The sequence below is a fragment of the Silene latifolia genome, chromosome 10 (assembly GCF_048544455.1).
Source record: "Silene latifolia isolate original U9 population chromosome 10, ASM4854445v1, whole genome shotgun sequence".
In the NCBI taxonomy this organism is placed as follows: Eukaryota; Viridiplantae; Streptophyta; class Magnoliopsida; order Caryophyllales; family Caryophyllaceae; genus Silene; species Silene latifolia.
Window position 1 is genome coordinate 155,568,434 of NC_133535.1, and position 23,912 is coordinate 155,592,345.

Here is a 23,912-nt window from a genome sequence, read left to right on the forward strand (position 1 = left end):
CACAACTATCAGAAATTATCTTTGTGAGAGTGAAAGGCATAAACCTTTCTTTTCAGGTATTTTAACACTAATAGACTTGAGTTCAAATCTGTTTGAAGGTGTTGTACCATCAAGTTTTGCAAACGCAACCTATTTATTCCTTAATGATAATAGGTTTTCTAACTGCTCTAATCTCTTATGTCCCAAAACTAAAAGTATGTTAATAGACCTTGACTTATCCTATAACTTGTTTTCCGGAGAGCTTCCAGATTGTTGGATGAATTTAAGTTATCTAAGAAGCCTACACTTGGAAAATAATAGATTTTCCGGAAGTATGCCAAAATCCATCAGTACCCTGACAGCACTAGAATACTTGTACCTGTATAACAATAGCTTTTCAGGGCCATTCCCGATCACATTTGAGAGTTTGACATCCTTGAAATTCCTAAATCTAGGAATCAATTCATTTAGTGGGAACATACCATTATGGATTGGTAATTCTTTTCAATACCTAGGCGCTCTTATCCTCCGAAAAAACCATTTTATTGGAGAGATACCTGAAAGTATATGTCAACTCAACAATCTCCAAATATTAGACCTCGCAATTAATAACCTCTCAGGGGTACTCCCCTATTGCATTGGTAATTTTACATTGTTGAAAAGGACAAAAGACCTCAAGTTGGGTTCTCATCTTGATGAACCTAGAAGTAGTGAAACTGTAACTGTTTCATGGAAAAGGAAGGAGCAGAGATTCAAAGAAACGATTATATATGTTAAATATATCGATCTTTCAAGTAACGAGTTCAAATGGGGAAATTCCAAATGGAATATCGAGTCTTCTTTGCACTAGGTGCCCTGGACTTATCAAAAAACAACTTGAGTGGTTACATTCCACTAGAAATCGGAAACATGACAGACTTTAGAGTTTCTTGATTTGTCGAACAACCATCTCGGCAAATGGAGAAATTCCAATAAGCCTAGCCAAAGTAACTACTCTCGATGTCATGAATGTGTCGAACAACAACCTTTGTCCGGGAAATTCCGTTAGCACTCAATTGCGAGCTTTGATGCCTCATCGTATGCGAGAAACGTGGGGCTTTGTGGCGCGCCACTCCCAAGTTGTTCAAAAGATCAAGCGCCTTCCAATGTACCCAAGGGAGATATTACTAGTGTGCAAAACAAGCATGACGACTTTGGTTTTTTCCTTGGACTGTACATAAGTGTGGTGCTTGGGTTTATTGTCGGGTTTTGGGGAGTTTGTGGCACTTTAGTTATCAAAACATCCTGGAGGTATGCCTATTTCCGATTCCTTGACAACATCAAAGACAAGATCATGTGAATAAGTTAAAGAAATTATAGCTAAAGTTGTTTCATTATTGTATGATATGTAATTGTGTACTCCGTATTTTAAATAAGTATTTCCACACTTACGCACCTAGTGACTGTACCATGTGTTATGTGTAAGCACCGGAATTCCGATAAGTAAATGCACTGTTCGGCTGCAGAGAGTAACGGGTGAGCAAAACTATACGATACAATTTTATAATACGAATACGATACGGTATACGGTTTGAGTTATACGGATTTCCGTATATAAGATACGAAAATCCGTATATACGATACGGTTTTCATAAAACCGTATCGTATCCGGGTCGGGCAAAACCAAAACCGTATATACTGTTTTCGACACGGTTTGAAATTTTTGTATAAAAAAAACGCAAAGTTCCTCTTTCAACTTCCACTCCTAATGTTTTTTTATGACTTATTTTAGTAATATATCTCAATAAATAAAAATTAGCTCCTCATCAAAGGTAGTCATTTTAGAGGTAATTAATTAACTATTAGCTCTTGAGTAACTACAATGTTTAATTGCGCATTTGTCCCCAAACCGTATCCGTATATACGGATTCCGTATACACGGTTTTTCCGGGTACCTGAAAACCGTATATACGGTTAAACCGTATCGGATCCGTATAGTGATTTTTGCGATTCTAAAGCCGTATACCCGATACGGTTTTTAATAAAACCGTATCGGGTATACGGTTTTAAAAACCGTATCGGAGAGGTATGACGAGAAAAGCAACATGTATGTATATGGTTTTTTAAATTTCTCATGAGCTACATACTTTTGTTAATTATATATATTTTCTTAAACTTGCGCAAGAGTCCGAGTTATGTGCTCGCATCTTGCGTTCGAATGTTTGATTGTTTACTACAATTCAGTTTTCATTAGCTCAAGGAACAGAGTTCGTTACAACGTACAAATACCTAAACAGAACATATTTTGTTCCGAAAGAGCCATCAAGGCCTGAAAAGTAAAGTTTCGACACAAATTACAAAGCTACACATGTAGTTTTGTATCACAACTATCAGAAATTATCTTTGTGAGAGTGAAAGGCATAAACCTTTCTTTTCAGGTATTTTAACACTAATAGACTTGAGTTCAAATCTGTTTGAAGGTGTTGTACCATCAAGTTTTGCAAACGCAACCTATTTATTCCTTAATGATAATAGGTTTTCTAACTGCTCTAATCTCTTATGTCCCAAAACTAAAAGTATGTTAATAGACCTTGACTTATCCTATAACTTGTTTTCCGGAGAGCTTCCAGATTGTTGGATGAATTTAAGTTATCTAAGAAGCCTACACTTGGAAAATAATAGATTTTCCGGAAGTATGCCAAAATCCATCAGTACCCTGACAGCACTAGAATACTTGTACCTGTATAACAATAGCTTTTCAGGGCCATTCCCGATCACATTTGAGAGTTTGACATCCTTGAAATTCCTAAATCTAGGAATCAATTCATTTAGTGGGAACATACCATTATGGATTGGTAATTCTTTTCAATACCTAGGCGCTCTTATCCTCCGAAAAAACCATTTTATTGGAGAGATACCTGAAAGTATATGTCAACTCAACAATCTCCAAATATTAGACCTCGCAATTAATAACCTCTCAGGGGTACTCCCCTATTGCATTGGTAATTTTACATTGTTGAAAAGGACAAAAGACCTCAAGTTGGGTTCTTATCTTGATGAATTTAGAAGTAGTGAAACTGTAACTGTTTCATGGAAAAGGAAGGAGCAGAGATTCAAAGAAACGATTATATATGTTAAATATATCGATCTTTCAAGTAACGAGTTCAGCGGGGAAATTCCAAATGGAATATCGAGTCTTACTGCACTAGGTGCCCTGGACTTATCAAAAAACAACTTGAGTGGTTACATTCCACTAGAAATCAGAAACCTGACAGCTTTAGAGTTTCTTGATTTGTCAAACAACAATCTCAGCGGAGAAATTCCAATAAGCCTAGCCAAAGTAACTACTCTCGATGTTATGAATGTGTCGAACAACAACCTGTCCAGGGAAATTCCAGTTAGCACTCAACTGCAGAGCTTTGATGCATCATCGTATGCAGGAAACGCGGGGCTTTGTGGCGCACCACTCCCAAGTTGTTCAAAAGATCAAGTGCCTTCCGATGTACCCAAGGTAGATATTACTAGTGTGCAAAACAAGGATGACGACTTTGATTTTTTCCTTGGGCTGTACATAAGTGTGGTGCTTGGGCTTATTGTCGGGTTTTGGGGAGTTTGTGGCACTTTAGTTATCAAAACATCCTGGAGGTATGCCTATTTCCGGTTCCTTGACAACATCAAAGACAAGATCATGTGAATAAGTTAAAGAAATTATAGCTAAAGTTGTTTCATTATTGTATGATATGTAATTGTGTACTCCGTATTTTAAATAAAGCGAGTAATATTTCCACACTTACGCACACAGTGACTCTACCATGTGTAAGAACAGGAATTCCGATGAGTAAATGCATTGTTCAGCGACAGAAAGGTATGCCGACAAAAACATGTATGTATATGGTTTTCTAAATTTCTCATGAGCTACATACTTTTGATTATTTACTACAATTCAGTTTTCATTAGCTTAAGGAACAGGGTCTCTCTTAGATTTCGGGGCCCTGTGTAAAATTTTAAATTGGGCCCTATACAATACTATTTTATTACAATTTTAGATCTAAGTTAATAAAAAATTTGCAACTAGGGAGAGATTTCAATGAGTAATTTTATACTTTAAACTTGGAAAAAGTACAAAAATTTAAGCTTCGCATTTTGATTGTGTATGCAATAAACTTGGACAAACCCAAAAAATACAATTTAAAAAAATTTGGCAACAACCGTAATCGAACTTAAAATGTTACACACCTACATTAAGAAGTTATTGCAAAAATTCCCACCATTACACCACGTTGAAACCCATAATAACATACGGAGTATATACTAACAAATATTTGTTGTATCAGCCTTTCTTTTCTACCGGACTCCTCAAGGCCGCTTTGGGCCAAATTTTTAGGGATCCCGTGCAAGCGCACGGGCCGCACACCCTCAAAGATGGGGCGGTTTTTTTTTTTGACGACTTGATTGAACAATAATTTGACATCAATTATCTAGAAATCAATCACATTCATCATCAATTACTTTACTACGAAGTACAATTAAGAAATAAAACTGGACGATAATCAATACTATATATTAAATCCAGAAACCAGGGACTTTAATGTAATTAAAGAAAGTTATACAAATTAATTATACTATATAGTTTTAAATCACTAGCACCGTGTGATGGACCTGATAAAGGGATCTCAATACAAATATTATATAGTTTGGGTTAAAATTAAATTATATAGAAGCTTGGTAATTTTCCTAAACATTTGTAAGAGACTAAAGGAAAGAAGATGCTTGGTAATTTTCCTAAATATTTATAGAAAACTAGAAGATGATAATTTCCTTAAAATAAAATAATTAATTAGTATAAACATGTAAACTTATGGTATTATTTATTATCATCATAAAATTATATATTAAATTTAAAATATATGCAAATTTATTAAACTTTATAGTTTACTAGGTTTGGTGCCCGGCTTCGCCCGGACTACCCCTATTTACCGTTAAATTTTATTTTCAATGAAATAAACTATGTTGGAGTTGTCTAACCCACACGTTTACTATTTGTAATATATTTTTCTACGGCATATCTTGTAATTATGATGAAATGTAAATTTTATTTTCAAATTATGAGACACACTACCCCGCTATTAATATTATTACTTTCACGACATTCTTTCTTAATATCATTATGTTCACTACTCCCGTGGTTACTGTTGTTTCTTTTACTAATTCCTCTATTTTTTCTGTTAAATTCATTATTCCCGTTAATTTTATCCGGCCTATATTTAAATAAATAAAATATTTTCTTGAGTCGATTGGTTATTTAATTGTTCATACTTTTTCTCATTGTTACCACTATTACTTTCACTACATTCGTAGTTACTTTCACTACATTCGTAGTTACTTTCACTATCATTACTATAACTGTCACTACTCCCACATTAATACCGTTAATTTTATTAATCTCGTTGCTGCTAGTATTACTTTTACTACATTTAATCAATACTATACTATAATTCTATGATGATACTAATTAGTTACATAAGTGGGGCTTGTTAATTTTAAGGAAAATCATTATATTCTTGTGTTTTCTAAATTTAATTACTTTAATTTAATGTAATTTTCATAAATATTCTTCATCAAGGCATCTTTATATTATACTTTTAACAAAACTATATATAATATTTACATTGAGGTCCCTTTATCAGGTCTATCACACGGTGCTATCGATTTAAAACTATATAGTATAATTAATTTGTATAGATTTCTTTAATTACATTGACGTCCCTTGATTTCTGGAATTAATATATAGTATTGATGTTTAGAATAAATAGCACTTTTCCGAAAAATGTGAATAAGAATCTAAAAAGATACATCATCACCAAGAATATAGTTTTTCGTATAAGTCAAGCACATTTTTTGCATAGCCTTTCAAAAAGGCTGGTTGATTTGCCTCAATTTTTTTTCACCTTATTACCCAATCATTTTGGCAAACTAAAACTTGAATGTTAGAATAATAATGATCAAACTTCTTCTTTTTCATTTTTCAATTCAATATTTCCACATAATCGACAAATTCTTTGAAAAAATGCAAAATTAAAATTTTGTAAAAAAAACAAAAGGACTTTTACATATAAAGAAAGTCAAGAATTGTTCACGCAATAATGTATTCAGGGCAACATATGGCACCACCACCAAACTATGCAATGGCACAAAACCCATATGGCGTACCCCCACAACCATATTACCATCCACAACAACCTTATTACCACCAACATTGTGCCATCCCTCAATACCAAAGACGTCGATCAGGGTTCGACTGTTGCATTCGGTGCATTTGTTGCATCTATTTCCTCATGTTCATGTTAATATTTATATTACTTGCATCTCTCTTTCTTGTATTTACGTTCTACCAGCCACGAATTCCATATTACAAAATCGAAGACTTCAGTGTTACAACATTTAATTTTCAGCCAGATATGTCACTCAAGACAGAATTTCAAGTGACAATCCATGCCGAGAACCCGAATACTAAAATCGGTTTCATATATGGCTCTGATAACTCGATCACAATTTCATTCGAAGGTAAAATAGTGTCTAGTGGAAAAATGCCCGAATTTCATCAAGAACATCTTAATATAACATCAATTAAGATCTCATTAACAGGAAAAACAGACGTTGGGTCAAATGTATATAGTGATTTTATAGATAGAGAACACATGGGTAATATTCCATTACTTGTTCAAGTTAAGGTCCCTGTTACATTTGTGTTGGATAACGTTCCTTTGAGACAATTCATATTTCGTGTTGATTGTCGTATGACTGTTGATGACTTAAGACCTGACAAGAAACCAAAAATCATTTCCACAGATTATACATTTTCTTTTGGGTTATGACTTATGAGAATTGTTGTTTTCTGCTCCATGCTTCTTTTTTTTTAGTGTTTTGAACATGTATATAGAAGTTAGATTTAGAGTTTCTTTTTTGTAGTTGATTTGTAGGCTTAAAGGAGTATTGGTGCCCGGCTTCGCCCGGGCTACCTCTACTTACCATTAAATTTTTTTTTCATTAAATAAAACTACTTAAAGTTGCATAACTCATAAATTTATCATTAATATATTTTTCTATGGCATATCCTAAAATTACGATTAAATAAATTTTGAGACAAATTCACTACTCCCGCTATTAATATTTTACTTTTATTAATGAAACAAAAGTAATAACATTTCATTACTTGGCCGTAATCATTGTTACTTTCACTACTCCCGCCGTAGTTATTGTTACTGTCACTACTGCCGCGTTAATATTGATAATTTTACTACTCCCGCCGTAATTATTGTTACTTTCACTATTGCCACATTAATATTGATTATTTCACTACTCCCGTTGTTGTTTATACCACTTTCACTAATCTCATTGATAATATTGTTACTTTTACTATTCAAATGAGTGATTACTATCATATAACTATATCCAATGTTACTACAATTCTTTTCTTTATTGAAGAAATTACAACATGCGGTAAATAATGAAGTGAATAAAAACACATAGATGAATTGGAATTAAGAAAGTAAAACTTGATGTAACCGAATAATTTTGTATATTTGGCAGTTCAATACATTATTAAAGTCTATTATGGATTTGATATGAATTTGAAACCAGTTTGAAAAAAAATTCGGTGATATAATAGCAGATTATATATAGTCCGCACAATTTTTCTATATATTTATCGTACACTGATTCATTCAAAAAATCATAGTTAGCTGGTTCTTGGATTATTAGTCCCGTATAAAATTATAATTCTTGATTTTGTTCATTTGTATTTAAATTTTTGGCTTGACAAAATCGATATGAGACTTATTTAATATTTTTAAATGATAGCTCAATTTTTTTTAAATCTTATGTGAATATTATTGGTAATATAATCATATTTTTAGAATTAAAACTATCTCATGCCACCGTTGAAGTTGTTTAATTCTAATATTATCATTATAAAAAAAATTTCTCCTCCCGCCGCCATTGTTAAAGCCAAATGCTAAGTAAATGTCATTCCTTACTTTTTTTTTCCTATTATGACATGTTACTTTTTCTGGAATATTTTTTTTAAAATACAGCTTTTTCTTATGGTTTTTGGAAGATAATTAGGGGTTTGGTTATAATTAACAACTCGAATATTTTGTAAATCTTTTAAATATTCAAAAAAGTTATAAAATAAAATTATCTTTATTACTACACGAGTTTCACTAAGTAGTTAAAGTCGAACAACTTAGATTTTGGAGAATATTTTATATTTGTAAAAAATTAGGATCTCTTTTGTTTTTTTCTCACAATTACTAATTGTATGTTTATAAAATATGCAATTTTAATACTTTTGTACGTTTTTTATATGAACTTTTTTGCGTTATAAATATTTCTAAAATAAATAGTCTTTACAAAGTTATTTTCCTATTATTATTTTAGTAAAGAATAATAAATAAATTGTTAGATCCACTTCTATTAGTATTATTTTTCTCATAAATAATTGATCTACTTCTAGTAGGATTATTTTCTCATAAATTATTAGATCCACTTTAATTAGGATAATTTTCTCATAAATTATTAAGAGAAAAAGGCTAGATCTACACTTATTAGGATATAATGATAATAATTTTATATAAAAATTATTTTATATATAGGAATTCTAAAAAAGTTGGACTCTCTAATATCGCTCGAAAAGTTTCTGCTTTATATATATGTATTGATTAACCGGCATCTTCTTTCTTTTAGTCTCCTTGAAATTGATCATCTTAATTAATTATTTTATTTGAAGGAAAATAACCATCTTAATTAATTATTTTATTTTAAGGAAATTGACCATGTTTTAGTCTCTTACAAATGTTTAGGAAAATTACCAAGCTTCTATATAATTTAATTTTAACCCAAACTATATAATATTTGCATTGAGATCCCTTAATCGGGTCCATCACACGGTGCTAGTGATTTAACACTATATAGTATAATTAATTTGTATAACTTCCTTTAATTACATTGAATTCCCTTGGTTTCTGGAATTAATATATAGTATTGATTAGATGTATAGAGATGTTAATTATTCAACATACAAAAATATTATATAAGTAGGTTATAAATAATTCAAGTTAGATTTCATAATATATAATATTGCATAATTCTTTCGATTTTATTTAATGCATATATGTAATATATTTATATAAATAAACAATCCTCTTAAAATTGCATGCCTAAGTAGTAAAAGTAATTTCGTCCGTAAAGAAAAGAATTGTAGTAACATTGGATATGGTTATATGATTGTAATCACACATTTGAATAGTAAAAATAACAATATTATCAGCGAGATTAGTGAAAGTGGTAGAAACAACAAGAGTAGTGAAATAATCAATATTAATGCGACAATAGTGAAAGTAATAATAATTACGGCGGGAGTAGTGAAATTATCAATATTAATGCGGCAGTAGTGACAGTATTGTTTCATTAATAAGAGTAAAATATTAATAGCGGGAGTAGTGAATTTATCTCAAAATTAATTTCATCGTAATTTTATGATATGTCATAGAAAAATATATTAATGATAAATTTAAGGGTTATGCAACTTTAATTTTATTTAATGAAAAAAAAAAATTAATGATAAGTAGAGGTAGCCCGGACGAAGCCGGGCACCAATACTAGTTTGTACTATATTCTGAATCAATTACATGAGATCAATTTATCTAGAATAAAGAAAGTTAAAGCAGTAAGATCAGAATGTGAATGTATTACCGTGAAATGATTGATTGATCGGCCAGCTCGTTACAACGTACAAATACGTATACAGAACCTATTTTGTTCCGAAAGAGCCATCAAGGCCTGAAAAGTAAAGTTTCGACACAAATTACAAAGCTACACATGTACTCCCTCCATTTTTTTATATATGACGTTTTGCATTTACGAGGTAAGCCTTTGACTTTAATATTTACAAAAATATATTTGTTCAAAAAATATAAAAATGGTACCATTAAATTCCTCACGAAAAACTCTTTCATATGAGTATACATATCATAATATTTAGTTTTATATTTTAAGAGATATTGAAGAGAGAAGAGAGTGTCTCGAAATGTGAGAAAGTCATATATAAAAAAATAGAGGGAGTAGTTTTTTAACACTGACTATGAGAAATTATCTTTGTGAGAGTGAAAGTTGTGGACTTGAATAGTCAAAGTCGGTAGACGTTGACTTGGATAGTCCAAGTCGTCGCCAGGGAAGATGTTTATGTAACCCACATGTATGTATATGTTGGCCAGCTACTTCGGGTCCTAACTTTGGTATTACCCTTTGTATTTTCTTTGACGCTTTCATCGTTAGTCGTGGCCAAAGTTACTTTTTTATTTTCGCAACATTTTTCGTCATAGCCATATTCATTTTATGATTCATATTTATTTTATTATTTGTGAAACATTTTTACTTAAATTTGTACTCCGTATTTTAATCTCACATTAAAATCACATTCTTATCTATAAAATATTATTAAAAGGCTAAAAAAAATGTCACGTAGACAATGTCACATAGGATGAAAAAAAGTCACGTACACAATAACAATGTGACTTGCCAAGCTAATATGAGATGGATTATCAACTTATTATTATATTGCATTAATTTAAATCACTTATCTATAAAATATAATTAAAAGGATACCCTAAAATGAAAAATAAACGCCACCTAGACAAAGCCACGTAGGATCCAAAAATCTACCTAGATTAAAATTTAATGTGACGTGGCATATTTAAATGTCATGTTGTATATTTTTAATGTGACATGGCGAATTAATGTGACATGGATTATCAATTGATATTAATTTAAATCGTTTATCTATAAAATAATTTAATTCATTTATATCTATAATATGAAAGGATATTATCATTATTTTTAAATTAGTCTTCCAAAATTTATATAACCCTTACAAATTTACATCAAATTTCATAATTTATAATTAATATTGACATTTTAATTGATTTTTTTGTAATAAAACGTGTTAATAAATTTCATAAATTAATATTAAAATTGAAATTTTAATTGAAATTTTTGTAATAAAACATGTTAAGGAATTAATTAAACCTCTTTATATTACTAAACACTCACCATTATTAACATTTTCCTAGTTAATTCATTGTTTTTAAATTTTTTTTAATAAAACCTGTTAAGGTCCCCCAAATCAATTATCTAATTTAATAATACCAAAAATTAAATTAAAAATTAAATTAAAAAATAGTAATTTATGGTTGTGTAATGACTATAAAGCCTACAGTACCATAATAATTTCTATTCACTTTATTTATTTAAAATATGCTCATTTGTCATGAGTTTCTAAGTTGTGGATTATATTTTATGGTTAAATTTATTTATTTGATATATTGAGTATTATTATCGAGTATTATTGTTGAGTATTGTTGTTGTTGTTGTTGTTGTTCATTATTGTTGTTGTTCATTATTGTTGTTAAAGTGTCCAATAAAGTATATTTTAATTTGTTATGTTGTTGGTTTTATGAATCGTTTGCTTTATATTTGAATTCATGTTTTCCAGTTAGTTTAATTTAAGTGACTTATATGTGACAATGTTTTGATTCGGTTGTCAAGTTTTTGCCAGGTTGATGTTTTATCTTTTGTTCAATGTATTTTTTATATAACTTTAAAGCACCATGAAACGTATGTGAATGCAGATAAGCCAAGCCATCACGTGGGTAATCTGAAGAGGGAAGAAATACAAAAGGCACGAAACTGAGGTAAAATTAAAGGTAAAAAAAACGTAAGATAGAAACAGATAAGTAATGGATGATTGTTGATCTCAAAATAGAAGTCTTATAATATTTCTTTTAATTTGTTATTAAACGTATATTGTGGTGTAATTTTACTATTATACTTTCCTGATTAACCTATTTGAATTTGTATTTTTTTTATTCACGAGTATATCATCTTTAACATATATTTTTCTTTTTCATTTTATATGAACTGTTACCAAGGCATGTAATAAAATGAAGCGAAAATGAACCTTCGGCTAAATATTAAATAGTATGATGACTAAATTCTACTTCGTATCGTATGGTTTTAATTTTATGTGTTTTTTTGTCAAAACAGGAATAATACATAGAACTTACTCTCATAATTTCCTAAGAAAAAAAAACTACTCTCATAATTAATGGTAAATAAATAAGTACAAATAATTGAATGAAAAATCTTTAAAATTTCACAATTTACTTTTTGAACCATCATGACAATAATTAATCATTTTAATTATGTCAATTCTTCTTCCAATTTAAGTTTTCTCCAACTCCCACCTTTTGATTGTTTTTCTATAAAATTTACTTTACTTTTTTAAGTGGTTTATGCTTTTTTAACCATTATAAGATAATCGTTGATCTCAAAATGGAGATCTTATAATATTTCTTTATATTTGTTATTAAGCGTATATTGTTGTGCAATTTACTATTATGCTTTCCCGATCAACCTATTTGAATTTGTATTTTTGTATTCATGAGTATAATCATCTCTAACATATTTTTTTTTTTATTTCATATGAACTATTATCAAGGCATGTACTAAAAGAAAGCGTACTAAAAGGAAGCGTAAGTGAACCTTCAGATAAATATTAAATAGTATGGTTTCTAAATTCTAATCCATATATTTTATGTTTATGTGTTCTTTTTTTTCAAAACCGGAATAGATTATTTTATAGTATTTAATACTATTTTTATTTTTATATAGGATCGTGGACATAAGTATAACAAGAGATGGATCAAATTCTTGAAATAGCAATAAGGAACCTCAAAAATTTTATGAACCTTTTGGAATTCTAATTTAGGTAATATAGTTTTTAAGATTATTGAGCAATTGAAATGAGAATTTAATTCATAATACATGGAGACATGGAGTAGATACCGACCATACTGTTGAATCGTATCTAATATTTTTCTATCGATATAATAAATGTTTTTCGGATCTAAATAATATTTGAAACATGCACGTGGTGATAAGACTTCAAAGATATTTCTATGGGAGGGTTGATGGAGAGGTCTGAAATAATTTGGAGATGACTATACTGAGGTATTGAGTTTACAACCTTATAAAGCACCATTGAACATTTTTCCATACGGAATTTATTATATATGGATGGTTTCAACTTTTAATATTAAAAACTCACTTTATTATATTGCGGAGTAAAACACACACACACACACACACACACACACACACACACACACACACACACATATATATATATATATATATATATTTATATTGAGTCGTCTTTGTCATTGCTCCGTTGTTAAGTTTCTCAAAATTAGTAGTTACCACATTGTCACTTGCAGGATTTGATTTTAAAAAATAAACCAAAGTTGTCAAAGAAATAAGTTATTAACTAACTAATTTCTATGTATTTCAATACTGTATATTTTTAAATGGACCAACAACTAATTACTCGAACAAATATTAACAACACGATAAAAATATCAAAACTAAAATAGATAAACCCGTGAATTTCACGGGTCACAAACCTAATTTCTTGGTAAAACAGGTTTTTGCTGAGAATTAAACGAAAATGTGTAGACAATGTGGATTTTGAAATAATTTAAAGAAAACTTTACAAAGGTGAAAATAGAAAGAGTAGAAGCTATAAATAAATTTTTAATTTTTTGTTACCGAAATAAAAAAGGACATTACTCTCGTGCTTACGTACGTAGGCTTTCGTAGATCCGCATTCAACCTTAACAATTCTACACAAGCATTACTTTTGGTTATTTAAGAATAATTACCGGTTTATTTGGCGTAATTAAGGTTGGTTCGTCGATGGGTAAATTCTAAATAATATTATGCAAGTACGGGAAGTCCGGAGTGTATCTTGCATAATTATTTACGGGATTCGGTATAGTTTTCGTTCAATAACTATGACGGGGGTAATTAAAATTACGCGAATTTAATTAATTTTAATCCGAATTTACGGACGGTTACAACTCTTCGTAAATGCATTCCCTTATCGATCCCTTATCCCGTTTCTTTTTCTATATAAATAGATAAAGGATGAGAAGGAAATTATACATTAAAACAAACTTTCTTCTACATTAAAGCAACAATATAATTTTCTACACAGAAATCAGAGGGCACCGTTTTGTCTCGATGAAAATTCGGTTTCACCTGAGCACTAAAAAGGGAGTATTTTATTAGAAAAGCGGAGTGGATTCGGTGCGTTAACTATTGTCAATTCTGGTTCGTGTAATTTAGTTTCCTAACAATTACCATATACAATCTATATTGAATCAACACAATGATGTATTGATAATATTGTGTGAGCATATTGTAGTAGTAATACTGACTATACATATTGGTATTATTGCATGAGCATACTGTCCCTACTTACCTGTCTATGTAACTTTCAATTTATATGTAGTTATATAGCCTTGCTCCAGACTAGCAGCTGATAAATCAAAACGTGTACATCAACCACAAAATGAAACCATTCTATGAGCTTGCCCTCATTCTACTTTCATGGCTTTTACTGTCCCTTTGTACATGTCACCCTACCCTCGGTCGTAATATTACAAATAACATCCAATGTATTAACAGTGAGAGGGATGCCCTCCTCCAATTCAAGCATGGAGTCACAGCCGATTATTGTGGACTGCTCACTTCCTGGGAACCCAATACCGACTGCTGCCGATGGACTGGGGTCGTCTGTAGTAACTTGACCAATCATGTCTTCAAGCTCGAATTAGTACCTTCTGATTCCGTTTCATGTCTTGAAGGTAAAGTTAGTCCTTCCCTCGGTGAGTTAAAGCATTTGGAACGTCTGAATTTTAGCGGTAATAACTTTTATGGAGAAATACCTCATCAGTTGGGTAATCTTTCTATTTTAACAACTTTGGATCTATCTTATGCTTATGTTGGTGTTCCGATACAAAGTTTGTTGTGGATTTCTCGTCTAACTTTGTTCAGATATCTTGATTTGAGTGGTGCGAATCTTAGAGCAGTCACGAATTGGATAACACTTGTTTACAGTTTACCTTCATTGCGTGTTCTTTCTATGGATATTTGTCAACTTTCTACGGAAACTCCTTCGTCAATTTCATATGTTAATTCCTCAGCTAGTGGTGGAGCCAGGATTTGAACTTAGGAGGGGCGAACGACTAATTTCATAAGGTACCCTCGAAAAAATTTCGGAAAATTTAACTAAAAACTTCGAAAATTTCATCCGTTAGTGGAGCGATCCCCCCCCCCTCCGCGCAATACAATCAGCCTTTCTTGTAATTATTTCAAGGTAAATTGAATTTTTTTTTTTTTTGTCAGAGTGAAAAGATTACCAACTATGATACAGACTTAGCTATAGCATGGACAATCCTATTTAGGTTTCTAGGACAGTGACTAAGAGAAAAACAGTAACAGGACAATACAAGTGTCGAAATACAACGAATGGTTGCTTTTGCTTCTTGTCTAGGGTCAGCAAACCCATTCACCTGTAGGACCACAGATTCAAGCAGTTAGAAGCTATGTCTATATGACGAAAACCCTGTGATGTAGCATCCATAATAGCCGCTTTAAGTGCCATTGCTTCAGCTTGGAGAGCAGACTTCGCCCAAAAGGAAGAGTTATCGAAGTGAAAGATAGAACCCGAGTGATCTTGAAAATACCAACCCCCTGTAGCTTTATAGTTTGATTTCCAAGTTGCGTCACACTTGATACGGATTGAAAGGGACATACATAACTTAGATCCCATCAACATATATGGGTAGTGATTGATAATAGTTGACGCCCCATGACACTCCTCAGGATCAACCAAAGATTGAGAAGATGATTTGCCCTGCAACTGAGTATTAGCCCATGAATTATTAATGGCGTCAGTATTGATTAAACGTAGAGTGCCATCCAAATTAGCAGGAGAGTCATGGAAACGTATTTGATTCCGTAAACACCACTAATGCCATAAGCTGCTGACGAAAGCTGAGATGGTTGACGCAAAATTATCATTTTTCTTGAAAAATCGAGGCCAATTAATGATCCATTGCTGAATAGGAATTGTGTCTCCAGAACAACTTCGAATGCCTAGTGGAGAAGCAAACCAGATTCGTGCTGCAAAAGGACAATCTCGAAAAATATGGCACAAAGATTCAGTAGACGGTGGGTCCGAATTGCAAGTCAAGCACTGAAAATTCCAAGAGAGATCTCGCTTCAAAGCTTCTTCACCACAAGGTAAGGAATTAGAGAAGATCTTCCATAAGAATATCTTCCACTTATTATTAATTGGTAAAGACCATAACTCCTTTTTGCAGAAGTCTTTCGATTGGATAGAGAATCGAAACATGTCCTTAATTGTAGCTCTTGAATTCCAAAGGTAGGAGAAAGCAAATGCATAAGCACTGTTACTAGAATACTGGCCATTTCCCGTTAATTTCCAATAAAGCTCATCAGCATCGTCCACAGAAGGAGTAGCAATAGATAGAATGAACGGTAAAGCCTCATTCCCACATATTTGAACAATCATATCAGAATTCCAGGTACCATCTGAATCTTGCAAAGTCGAAACTTGGAGTCGGGGTTTGGACACAACATCAGCATTACTCAAATTAGTTAGCTGAGCAAGTGAACAACCGTGAATCCATTTATCCCTCCAATCCATAAGGTAAATTGATTATTACTCCCTTATATAATTCACTTTTTGCTGTTTAACGAATTTGGGAGGCCGAAGATTATAGCCAAAGTTGGAAGAAACCTCATATTTCATTATTGTATGATATGTAACCGTGTATTTAAAATCTGTATTGAAGAGGATCGTACAAATAAAGCGATCACCCAGTGACTGTACCATGTGTAACAACGGGGCGTGATATAACAATTTTGTGCTGAAATGGAGAAGCTCCTTGCCCCGCTCGCCTTACTCCACTATTGTGTACTCATTCAACATTTCAACTGAGAAAAAGAACATGTAAAATGAGTGACATACAAAAAAAAAAATTCAACTAAAATCATGAATTCTCATTCAAATTTCAATTCCAACTTGAAATTATTCCACATAGACAACTTCAGATTTGTAATTTCTGACACTACAAACATCCCTTCATTATCAGAACTAGCTTTTATTTCCATATCATTGAAATTTACGATCCTAGACCCATGTCGGACTATGGACGACGAGCTCTTAACTCCCTTAGTGAGACCTAAAATGGTAATTTTGTCAATGACATAGTTCTGTCTCTTTGCATATCCTCCATGAGTTACATTTGATGTAATTGTCACATTGCTTGACCCTAACTCTGCCCCAAATTTCACCCATGTCCAAGTTCCGATTGCCCCTGCTATATGTATCTCTACTCCATTGTCCATGAAAACTTCCCCGGTACTAGCACTGCTATTGCTCATTACCACCAGGAGGTTGAATGACGTGTTTCGTGCAGCTCGGGTAGTCATCGCTTCGCCTTGCATTGCCAAAATGTTGCCTAATACAAGCACAAGATAACATGTAAGACGTATACCTTCACAAGTAGACCTGTCAAATTCTAACCCAACCCGACCCGTTTTCAGGGTCAAGACTTGAAAATTTAGACCCGGTGACCCGAACCCGAAATGACCTCTTTTTCTTCAATTCCATGCCCTTTGGTTTGGTAGAAGGAGTTGTCCTGGAGCCAGCTTGGGAACCCGAATGGCCGGGTTAGTGCACGTGTATCGTCCTCAAACTCATACTTAAAGTACCGGAATGGACGACCAAGCACCATACCACTTCTTAGACAATACGCTAGCGCGACCCGCCTCTTTAGTATCAAGCATTGAGAGAATAGTATGCAGTATAAAATCCGGAAGCTCTGAAATTCTATCAACTATACCCCTTTGCTTCTTTGCTACATTTTCCCCAACCTCCATGATTTTCTCACAGGAATTTCGTCAAACAGTTGGTATGCACTATTTCAAATTTGCAAATTCCTAATAATTGAATATAGTGCGTGTCTACTTCAACCCTGGCTTTTCTTCGATCCTTTATGTCATCTGATTAACCTGAAGTATACTGATTTTTGCTGAGTTTCCCATGTGTTCAATTGATTCAAGCCCATCTGGTATGGTATACTCTTTTTTGTGACCTAATCTGCCATTTTTTTTGATCGATTATGCTGCATAACTGTAGCCCATTCTGGAATACATTGTTGTTTGAGAAGGATGAAGAGGCAATGCAGGAGGAGGAAACACTATCAACTTAATAAAGGAATGAAGGAGGGCAAAGTCGTCCAAATTTTAATATTTTACCCAGAAAATTTGAAAATTGACGGAAATTTGGCCGGATTCCGATATTGGGTGCAATTTGTAAACTGAGCTATTAACTTGGGTGTAATTTAATAAAAAAATTTGACGTGGGAGTAAATGTAAAAATGTGTATTTGACGTGGGTGTAATTGATAATTTACTCTATTTTAAATCTATATTGAAGAGGACGGTACAAATAAAGCGAGTAGTATTTCAACACTCATCGAGTGACTGTACCATGTGTAACACCAGGAATTCCAATGAGTAAATGCACTGTACAGCGGCAGAGGGTGCTGCAAATTACCTACGGTTCAGTTTTGATTAGTTTAAAGGAACAGAGTGTGCTGCAAATAACATAGTTACATCCACAATCATGTAGATTTCAACGCACACTTGTTAGATGCAGGGATGGTAATTGTGGTCCAAATCGAACTGAACCCCGAATCAAAAAAATTCGATCCAAATTCACCTTTTAAAAATCCATAAACAATCCACTACTTAAAAACCCATATCCAAATTCACCATTGGAAAACCCAAACCATATCCAAACCCGATCCATTCATACCCGAACCCGATCCTATCAAATATTTTTCAAAATTTAGGCTTTATTAAGCTCGAAATATCGAGTTTTTTTCATATTAGATAAATTTTTTATATAGTATAAATCAAGTTTTGAATTGGATTTGGGATTATATGGTGGATCGGTTATGGATTTTGGGTGGGTATGAATTTGAAAAAAGTATAATGGATCGAGTAAGGATTTTAAAATTTTGAATATGATTGGGTTTAGATATGGATCGGTGATCCAATAAGTAAGTGAATCGGGTTTAACATTGCCATCCCTAGTTAGGCGTGGACATGAATAGTCCAAGTCGTCGTCTTTCGTGGTCTTGAATCATTTAAGTGTAAAAGTCTTATTAATGCAGCCCACATATGCCTCCGTAACAAACTCCCCCTTATTTCTACACGTGCCAATGTGATTACTTGGCGTGCGGGTAACACGGATTTCAAAGTCGTGATGGTGTAAAGTTTGTTTTAGCTTATTTTATTTAATTTTGAATAAAATTAGGAAAGCTTGCTAATTTCCTAAAACTCGTTAAAGCTGTTAATTTTATTTTTTTAGTTAATATCTCTTAATTAGTTAATTTAGGATGTGGAGTTGTAATAGTATAATTAGAGGTGGTTATATTCGATTTTAGACATTCAATAATAGAGAGATTTCGAGCTTATGCTTGTGTTTGTTCTTTTAGCTTGCGAGCTTTAGGATCGTTATTTCATTCTTGCGAAAGTGAAATAATACAAATTCTTCCTTGCAAGGTTGAGTGTTTTCTTGAGTGTCCGACGTCCTTGCGAGGGTTGAGAGCTATCACGTTTATCCGAGTTAATCAAGGCGTCCTGCGAAATGGCGAGTTTAACTCTAGTTTTAGTTGAGAATCTTGCGAGATTTTCACAACTAAATCATAATCTCTTTTATTTCCGTGCATTTATCATACAAAATCAAACAAAAACACGTTATGTTCCGCTGATATTTTATTAGTCAAAACAAACATAAGAATTCCAATTAGTTTTACATCAAAGAATAGAGGTATTGGCCTTGAGGGTGCGTCCGAGGAAATATACTCCACTGACTAATATGACCAAAATGCTTGAGTCTTTGGCCAGTTGGAAGAAATTTATGGACTCCACCAAAAAAAATGAAGAAGAAAAATGAACAAAACAACACACATATTGTTTCTTTAGCAGTGACGTTTATGAAACCTACCCAAAAAATGGAGAAATTTCAATATTGATATTAAGGGAATTATTATACGACTTTCCTCTAAAGCGGCCTTTATTTTGATTTAACGGCCTTTCAAAGAAAGATACTAGAGAAAATAATTACTCCCTTCTTTCCATTTTATTGTCCTCTTTTTTCCAAAATTCCATACCGAAATTTGCAAATGGAAAAATGGAGAGTCAATACATATATATAAAGCAGGAACTTTTCAAGTGATATTAGAGAGTCCAACTTTTTTAGAATTCCAAACAAGAGTAGATTTCGAAAAAAAAATTAATAAAATTATCCTAATAAAAGTAGATTTGTTAATATTTTAATAAAGTTATCCTAATATAAGTAGATTAAAATTATTTAATAAGATTATTCTAATATAAATAGGTGATACTCAAAATACACAATGTAACTAATTATATGGTCTTTTAATTATAATATAAACATTTTTCATATATATCGAGTTAATTAGATTTTACTCCCTTTTAAAATTCACATTTTTAAAATTACTCCCTTTTGAAATTTTTCGCTAAAATTACTCCCAAGTTGCATTTTTTCCTAAAATTACTTCAAAAATTCAATTTAAGGTATAACTATGTAGACAAGGAGGGAGAGTTCAAAAACAAAGAAAATAAGTCACTTAAATTGAAGTTTTGAAGCAATTTTAGGGAAAAAATGAAACTTAAGGGAGTAATTTTAGCAAAAAAATTCAAAAGGAAGTAAATTTTAAAATGTGGATTTCAAAAGGGAATAAAATATAATTAACTCTACTATATCTTAAATTTCATTTCTCATACTAACTGAAAAGTTAACTGAAACCTAAAAATGTAGCTTAAAAGGTAATTGAAAACTAAGACGTGATAATTTAATTGATTAAGCCAAAAATGTTTGGCAAACTAATCGAAAGTAGCTATTTTTTTTGGTAAAATGATATAAAAGGACATAATAAGTTCTCTATATTTAATATAATAAATTGAATGAATAAAAAAACAGGTAACTTATTTCTCACATGCTACTCTTATTTTGGCAAATAATTTATCTATCAAATATTTACAAAAAAAATTAAGATAAATGAAATTTTGCTCAAAAACTAATTTCTTTGAAATAAAGCCTAAGCCCCTGTTTGGCAAACAGCAGAAGCAGATTCATGATAGCGGATAACGTTAGCAGAACACGGTTAGCAGATTTTAGTAGCAGGTTTGACTATCAGACAAATTAGTAGAATTAGAAAAGAGTGTTTGGTAATTAGCAGATTTCAGGATAATTAGTATGGTTTCATGAATAAATTGAATATGCTAATGCAATATGCTGCTAATAGCAGCATATTCAAAAACAGTAGATTCCGAACAATATGCTATCAGAATACGCCGTTTACCAAACACAAAAAAATAGTAGATTGCTTGGTCAAACTACTAATTACGCTGAAATCTAATTAATTACTTCTTGATGTTTTTTTTGCCAATGTTTACTTATTTTTGACCCTATTGTTAGTAGTTGATCTCAAGTTCTATTTTTAATTTTATAATCTCCATTATAGCTATTGGTTCAGAATAAATATTAGCAATTAGGCATTGTAACACAAGGTACATATATATACTCCAAAATCATGAGGAAAATGAAATAAATAAGTAGTTAGTTCAAAGAATAAAAATTATTATTAGCTCTACAATAAGAAAAAAGCAAATTAATTTGATCAAAAAGGAAACACATCACAAGTGTCCAACTATACCGCATTTGTCTTGGATGTAGCGAATATAAATAAAGTTTTAGACTCAAACTGAATTTTAAATCCTGCCGACCATGGGTGTTATATATGGGTAAAATAATATCAGAATTATTTGAGAAAGTTATAGAATAGACAAGTATATGACATTTAAATGGAACGACACTATTTTAAGATCTCCCAAAGTTGAAGCAGTTATGGTTTTGAAAATTTTTACTTGCGACAAGTAGGGCATGGAATTTTTCTATTAAATACGGGTATGAGAAGGCCTACATTCGTCATGTCTTATCCCCCATTTGGCATCCTTACTTTTAGGCGTCGTTTTTGTTTTCATTATGCGAGATTTGGTCGGGTATTTTAGTTGGTGTAGACTTTGGGAGTAAGATTCATCCTCTTAGGAATTTCACACTAAATGTATTTAATCTTCTTCGCAATGATCTTCCGTATTGCTTCTACACAATCGTTATTGCGGAAGTTTGATCATGATTTTCGACATATTAATGGTCAAAGTTATAAAAGTTTGACCTCTAAGAAGCAAGGTGGAATAGTTTAAGAAGAGGAGAGAGTATACATGATGAATTTTTTTAATATAACTCATAATAATATGCTCTACTAAGTGTGGTATGTCGGTTACGTTGTAGAGGAGCATTAACTCCGTAAGAAGATTATCTAACGGGACCTGTCTTATTATTAGCCACCTTGGAAAATTCATAGTAGAAGGGAAGATACTTACGGGTTCCAAAATCGGCAAAAGGTACTGTACTCTGGGATAGTAATGACTTACTCAGAAACAAACAAAGATTCTTTTCGTTCTTAAGCAGAGACAATATACGTTCAGGTCATGCTATGTAGACGTGACAAATAGATCAGGTCGTGTCGAGTTCAGGTGTCACATTTAAATGGGTAACTAACTCTTCAACCCAAACTCTACCCAATTAAATCTCGTGTCGTGTTGATCCAGTTACATTAATAGGTCATCAAACCTCAACCCTGACCCGTTAATTTCGTGTCGTATTTTCGTGTCCTGTCATATTTGGAAAGTGTAAGTATATTTATGTGAGGATCAAGAAAACTTGGGATTAATTTATAAATAGGTTATTTGTGTCGGGTTTGTGTGTAGAGTGCTCAACCCAAACCTAGCCCAATTAAATCACGTGTCGTGTTCGTGTCGACCAACTACATAAATGGGTCGTTAAATGTCAACCAAAACCCGTTAATTTCGTGTCGGATTCTTGTCGTATTTTCGTGTCGGGTCATTGTTTGTCGGCTCTAATGATGTGCTATAACAATAAACAAGAGTTAGGGAGAGTCACTAAATCATGTTTAAATTTACCTGTCAAAACCAATTTTTATTAATGGCCAGCTTTATGTAGTTTCAAGAACAACGTCATCCGAGAGATTAAGGTTCTACATCGATGATAGAGACCAAATGTATCAAGGCCACAAGAAGGACATTGTTTACAAAGAAGTTTTCATAATTTACTAAATTAAGATGTCGTATTATATATTTTGCATGAAGTTTTTAGGGACAAGTAGTCAAAGATTATTTCGGTAAAAAATAGATGGTGCTAAGTCAATAAGAATGGTAACTCTATAATCGAAATATATCTCTGAATGTTAGTATACAACTGATATAGTTAAATACCAAATGCCACAACGCTTTCGTTGCGTTTTTGTTATAGGAACTGAAAATTAATCTGTCATCATTTAAATCAACCCCCAAAATTTTGTTTGCTTCCATTTTTAGTATAGTTTGACTTTTGTTAAATTTAATCGTTTTCTATTACCAGACCATGGTAACGTAAAATAACGTTTTTAGCGGTGCCATAAAATATATACTACTAACTGACATTATTAATTTAGGGATGGCAATGGGTGGGATATGGATGGGGTGGAGCCATATCCATATCCATTTAATTTATGGTCATCCATATCCCACCCTCATCCATTTAATATTTTTTCATCAATCCATATCCATATCCACCGGGTGAAGCGGGTATCCGTTGGATATTTTTACAGCTTATAAAATATTAAGATAATATATCGTAAAAAAATTGTAGCGATAAAATTAAAAGGCATACATAATTCAAGTAACAATATGTGTTAGAAAATAGCAACCCAATATATATTCAACAACAAAGTGTCTTTGCAAAGCAAGTGACCATACAAATACGTCACTCCAACTACAAAGAAACCACCAACGCATTATATTATTGAT

The 23,912-nt window shown here is 32.1% G+C and overlaps 2 protein-coding genes across 2 annotated transcripts; one reads left to right on the top strand and one right to left on the bottom strand.

Annotated features, from left to right (window-relative positions):
• Window positions 1-6,101: 6,101 nt before the first annotated feature.
• On the top strand, window positions 6,102-6,833 carry LOC141608689 (NDR1/HIN1-like protein 13). The gene has a single exon (XM_074428033.1). The coding sequence runs from the start codon at window positions 6,102-6,104 to the stop codon at window positions 6,831-6,833; it is 732 nt and encodes a 243-aa protein (XP_074284134.1).
• Window positions 6,834-15,427: 8,594 nt separating this feature from the next.
• LOC141608690 (uncharacterized) lies at window positions 15,428-16,591 on the bottom strand. Its single transcript, XM_074428034.1, has 2 exons — window positions 15,911-16,591; window positions 15,428-15,775 (listed from the first exon to the last, which is right to left on the bottom strand). Exons 1-2 carry the CDS (start codon window positions 16,589-16,591, stop codon window positions 15,428-15,430), a joined length of 1,029 nt encoding a protein of 342 aa, XP_074284135.1.
• Between the last annotated feature and the right edge of the window lie 7,321 nt (window positions 16,592-23,912).

Coding starts and splice junctions, on each gene's coding strand:
- LOC141608690 (XM_074428034.1), bottom strand. CDS start 16,591: ATGGATTGGAGGGATAAATGGATTCACGGTTGTTCACTTGCTCAGCTA. Junction 15,776..15,910: donor CGTCAACCATCTCAGCTTTC/GTCAGCAGCTTA, acceptor ACTCAGTTGCAG/GGCAAATCATCTTCTCAATC.
- LOC141608689 (XM_074428033.1), top strand. CDS start 6,102: ATGTATTCAGGGCAACATATGGCACCACCACCAAACTATGCAATGGCA.